General features: G+C 59.0%; 1 protein-coding gene across 1 annotated transcript in view; it reads right to left on the reverse strand.

Moving 5' to 3' along the window:
* Positions 1-5,632, reverse strand: part of LOC116241845 (cell adhesion molecule CEACAM5-like) — a 40,673-nt gene extending 35,041 nt beyond the window's left edge. The window contains exon 1 of the mRNA XM_090128073.1: positions 5,368-5,632. Coding sequence (XP_089984199.1) covers positions 5,368-5,521 — 154 coding nt within the window. The 5' untranslated portion in view covers positions 5,522-5,632. The remainder of the gene's footprint in view (positions 1-5,367) is intronic.
* Between the last annotated feature and the right edge of the window lie 368 nt (positions 5,633-6,000).

Consider the following 6,000-nt stretch of genomic DNA (forward strand, 5'->3'; position numbering starts at 1 on the left):
CATGGCCACCATGTCACCATGGCAACCATGTCACCCTGACCACAGTGTCACCCTGACCAGTGTCACCATGGCCATAATGTCACCACGGCCACCATGTCACCCTGACCACAGTGTCACCCTGACCACAGTGTCACCATGGCCATAATGTCACCATGGCCACCATGTCACCATGGCAACCATGTCACCCTGACCACAGTGTCACCCTGACCAGTGTCACCATGGCCATAATGTCACCACGGCCACCATGTCACCCTGACCACAGTGTCACCCTGACCACAGTGTCACCATGGCCATAATGTCACCATGGCCATCATGTCAGCACAGCCACCATGTCACCCTGACCACAGTGTCACCCTGACCAGTGTCACCACAGCCATAATGTCACAATGACCACCATGTCACCCTGACCACAGTGTCACCCTGACCAGCGTCACCACGGCCACCACGTCACCATGGCCACCACGTCACCATGGCCACCATGTCACCACAGCCACCATGTCACCCTGACCACAGTGTCACCACGGCCATAATGTCACCATGACCACCATGTCACCCTGACCACAGTGTCACCGTGGCCACAATGTCACAATGACCACATCACCCTGACCATGGTGCCACCACAGCCACCACGTCACCCTGACCATGATGTCACCCTGACCAGTGTCACCATGGCCACCATGTCACCCCAGCCACCATGTCACCACGATAAGAGTGCCACCATGACCACGATGTCACCCTGACCTCAATGTCACCATGACCACCACGTCACCCTGATATGTCACCACGATAAGGATGTCACCAGGGTGGGGACATTGTCACCCTGGCTACAATGTCACCCTGAACGCAACATCACCACCAGTGGTGACATCACCCTGAACACAGCGTCACCCTGACCTCTGTGTCACCTTGATAAGTCACCGTGACCACGATGTCACCAAGGCAGGTGACAACCATTGGAAGTGACACCCATGGGAGGTGACACCCAATGGAGGTGATATGCAATGGAGGTGACACCCAGTAGAGGTGACACCTAGAGGAGGTGACACCCAGCGGAGGTGACACCCAAGGGAAGTGACACCCAAGGGAGGTGACACTCAGTGGAGGCGACACCCATTGCAGGTGACACCCAAGGGAGGTGACACCCAATAGAGGCGACACCCGTTGTAGGTGACACCCAATAGAGATGACACGCAATGGAGGTGACACCCAAAGGAGGTGACACCCAGGGGAGGTGACACCCAGGGGAGGTGGACACCCATGGGATGGGACACCCAACAGAGATGACACACCCAATAGAGGTGACACCCAATGGAGGTGACACCGAAAGTAGGTGACACCCATGGGATGGGACACCCAATGGAGGTGACACCCATGGGAGGTGACAGCCAATAGAGGTGGACACCCATGGGATGGGACACCCAGTGGAGGCGACACACCCAATGGAGGTGACACCCAATGCAGGTGACAACCATGGGATGGGATACCCAGTGGAGGTGACACGCATGGGAGGTGACACCCAGTGGAGGTGACACCCAATAGAGGTTACACACCCATTGGAGGTGACAACCATGGGATGGGACACCCAATAGAGGTGACACCCATGGGAGGTGACACCCAATGGAGGTGACACCCAGTGGAGCTGACACCCAATAGAGGTGACACCCAGCGGAGGTGACACCCAGCGGAGGGGACTCCCAAAGGAAGTGACACCCATGGGAGGTGACACCCAGTAGAGGTGGAACCCATGGGATGGGACACCCAATAGAGGTGACACCCAATAAGGGTGACATCCATGAGAGCTGACACCCAGGGGAGGTGACACCAATGGAGGTGACACCCAGGCTCGGTGCCACCCAGGGGTGGTGACACCCATGGGAGCTGACATCCAGGCTCGGTGACACCCAATAGGGGTGACACCCAACAGGGGTGACACCCATGAGAGCTGACACCCAGGGGAGCTGACACCCAATAGAGGTGACACCCAGCAGAGGTGACACCCAGGGGAGCTAACACCCATGGGGGCTGACACCCAGGGGAGGTGACACCCATGGGTTGGGACACCCAATAGAGGTGACACCCATGGGAGCTGACACCCAGTAGAGGTGACACCCAATAGGGGTGACACCCAGGGGAGGTGACACCCAGAGGAGCTGACACCCAGGCTCGGTGACACCCAATACAGGTGACACCCATGGGAGCTGACACCCAATACAGGTGACACCCATGGGAGCTGACACCCAGTAGAGGTGACACCCATGGGAGCTGACACTCAGGTTCGGTGACACCCAGGGGAGGTGACACCCAATACAGGTGACACCCATGGGAGCTGACACCCAATAGATGTGATACCCAAGGGAGCTGACACGCAGTAGAGGTGACACCCAATACAGGTGACACCCAGTAGAGGTGACACCCATGGGAGGTGACACCCAGACTCGCACCCACCGTAGACGGTGAGGTTGATTTTGGCCGTTCTGATCTGGGGTTCCCGGATGAGCAGGGTGTAAATCCCGCTGTTGGCCCCCACCACACCCAGGGGAGCTGACACCCATGGGAGCTGACAGCCAACAGAGGTGACACCCAGGGGAGGTGACACCCATGGGAGCTGACACCCAGTAGAGGTGACACCCAATACAGGTGACACCCATGGGAGCTGACACCCAGTAGAGGTGACACCCAATACAGGTGACACCCATGGGAGCTGACACCCAATAGATGTGATACCCAAGGGAGCTGACACGCAGTAGAGGTGACACCCAATACAGGTGACACCCAGTAGAGGTGACACCCATGGGAGGTGACACCCAGACTCGCACCCACCGTAGACGACGAGGTTGATTTTGGCCGTTCTGATCTGGGGTTCCCGGATGAGCAGGGTGTAAATCCCGCTGTTGGCCCCCACCACACCCAGGGGAGCTGACACCCATGGGAGCTGACAGCCAACAGAGGTGACACCCAGGGGAGGTGACACCCATGGGAGCTGACACCCAGTAGAGGTGACACCCAATACAGGTGACACCCATGGGAGCTGACACCCAGTAGAGGTGACACCCAATACAGGTGACACCCATGGGAGCTGACACCCAATAGATGTGATACCCAAGGGAGCTGACACGCAGTAGAGGTGACACCCAATACAGGTGACACCCAGTAGAGGTGACACCCATGGGAGGTGACACCCAGACTCGCACCCACCGTAGACGACGAGGTTGATTTTGGCCGTTCTGATCTGGGGTTCCCGGATGAGCAGGGTGTAAATCCCGCTGTTGGCCCCCACCACACCCAGGGGAGCTGACACCCATGGGAGCTGACAGCCAACAGAGGTGACACCCAGGGGAGGTGACACCCATGGGAGCTGACACCCAGTAGAGGTGACACCCAATACAGGTGACACCCATGGGAGCTGACACCCAGTAGAGGTGACACCCAATACAGGTGACACCCATGGGAGCTGACACCCAATAGATGTGATACCCAAGGGAGCTGACACGCAGTAGAGGTGACACCCAATACAGGTGACACCCAGTAGAGGTGACACCCATGGGAGGTGACACCCAGACTCGCACCCACCGTAGACGACGAGGTTGATTTTGGCCGTTCTGATCTGGGGTTCCCGGATGAGCAGGGTGTAAATCCCGCTGTCGGCCCCCACGACACCCAGGGGAGCTGACACCCAGGGGAGCTGACACCCATGGGATGGGACACCCAGGAGAGGTGACACCCAATAGGGGTGACACCCAGGGGAGCTGTCACCCAGGGGAGCTGACACCCAGGCTTGATGACACCCAATACAGGTGACACCCAGGCTCGATGACACCCAGGGGAGGTGACACCCATGGGAGCTGACACCCAATACAGGTGTCACCCATGGGAGCTGACACCCAGGCTCGGTGACACCCAGGGGAGGTGACACCCAATAGAGATGACACCCAGGGGAGCTGACACCCAGTAGAGGTGACACCCAATAGAGTTGACACCCAGGGGAGCTGACACCCAGGCTCGGTGACACCCAATACAGGTGACACCCAATAGAGGTGACACCCAATAGAGGTGACACCCAATATAGGTGACACCCATGGGAGCTGACACGCAGGGGAGCTGACACCCAGGGGAGGTGACACCCAATACAGGTGACACCCAATACAGGTGACACCCATGGGAGCTGACACCCAATAGATGTGACACCCAAGGGAGGTGACACCCAGGGGAGGTGACATCCATGGGAGCTGACACCCAATACAGGTGACACCCATGGGAGCTGACACCCAGTAGAGGTGACACCCAATACAGGTGACACCCATGGGAGCTGACACCCGGACTCGCACCCACCGTAGACGACGAGGTTGATTTTGGCCGTTCTGATCTGCGGTTCCCGGATGAGCAGGGTGTAAATCCCGCTGTTGGCCCCCACGACACCCAGGGGAGCTGACACCCAATAGAGCTGACACCCAGGGGAGCTGACACCCATGGGATGGGACACCCAGGGGAGGTGACTCCCATGGGAGGTAACACCGAACGCAGGTGACACCCAATAGGGGTGACAGCCATGGGATGGGACACCCAGGGGAGGTGACACCCAATAGAGGTGACACCCATGGGAGCTGACACCCAGCCTCGGTGACACCCAGGGGAGGTGACACCCAGGGGAGGTGACACCCATGGGAGCTGACACCCAGTAGAGGTGACACCCAATACAGGTGACACCCATGGGAGCTGACACCCAATAGATGTGATACCCAAGGGAGCTGACACGCAGTAGAGGTGACACCCAATACAGGTGACACCCAGTAGAGGTGACACCCATGGGAGGTGACACCCAGACTCGCACCCACCGTAGACGGTGAGGTTGATTTTGGCCGTTCTGATCTGGGGTTCCCGGATGAGCAGGGTGTAAATCCCGCTGTCGGCCCCCACGACACCCAGGGGAGCTGACACCCAGCCTCAGTGACACCCAGGGGAGGTGACACCCAGGGGAGGTGACACCCAGTAGAGGTGACACCCAGGGGAGCTGACACCCAGTAGAGGTGACACCCAATAGAGGTGACACCCAGGGGAGCTGACACCCAGTAGAGGTGACACCCAATACAGGTGACACCCATGGGAGCTGACACCCAGTAGAGGTGACACCCAATACAGGTGACACCCATGGGAGCTGACACCCAGGGGAAGTGACACCCAATAGGGGTGACACCCAACAGAGGTTACACCCAGCGGAGGTGACACCCATGGGAGTTGACACCCAGTAGAGGTGACACCCAATACAGGTGACACCCATGGGAGCTGACACCCAATAGATGTGATACCCAAGGGAGGTGACACCCAATACAGGTGACACCCATGGGAGCTGACACCCAGACTCGCACCCACCGTAGACGACGAGGTTGATTTTGGCCGTTCTGATCTGCGGTTCCCGGATGAGCAGGGTGTAAATCCCGCTGTCGGCCCCCACCAACCCCCGGATGCTGAGGGAACAGTCGGACTCCATCTCCTCCCTCCGACTGTAGGCCGGACCGGGGACCATGGCGGCGTCACCCGCGATGAGCGTGCCGATCTCGTTGGGGACGTCGGTGTCGTCGGCACGGAACCACGAACACAGGGTGAAGGAGGGGGGGGGTGGGGGGTGGGGGGTGAAGGTGACGGATTGACCCGATTGGGTGACGGGGGGGGACTGGAGGATGGATTGGGGGAGGGGGGAGGAGGAGGTGGTGGTGGTGGGGGGGGAGGGGGAGAGGGAGGGGGTGAGGAGGAGGAGGAGGAGGAGGAGGGAGGCTGTGGAGAGATGGAAGGGGGAGGGGGTTAATTGGGGGGTTAATTGGGGGGGGGATGGGGGGGTTAATTGGGGGTAAATGGGGGGGGAATTGGGGGGTGAATGGGGGGGTAAATGGGGGTTAATTGGGGGGAAGGGGGGTTAATTGCGGGGGTAAATGGGGGGAGGGGGTTAATTGGGGGGTTAATTGGGGGGTAAATGTGGGCTTAATTGGGGGGAAGGGGGGTTAATTG

The sequence above is a fragment of the Phasianus colchicus genome, chromosome 32, assembly GCF_987193195.1.
Source record: "Phasianus colchicus chromosome 32, bPhaCol1.hap1.1, whole genome shotgun sequence".
In the NCBI taxonomy this organism is placed as follows: domain Eukaryota; kingdom Metazoa; phylum Chordata; class Aves; order Galliformes; family Phasianidae; genus Phasianus; species Phasianus colchicus.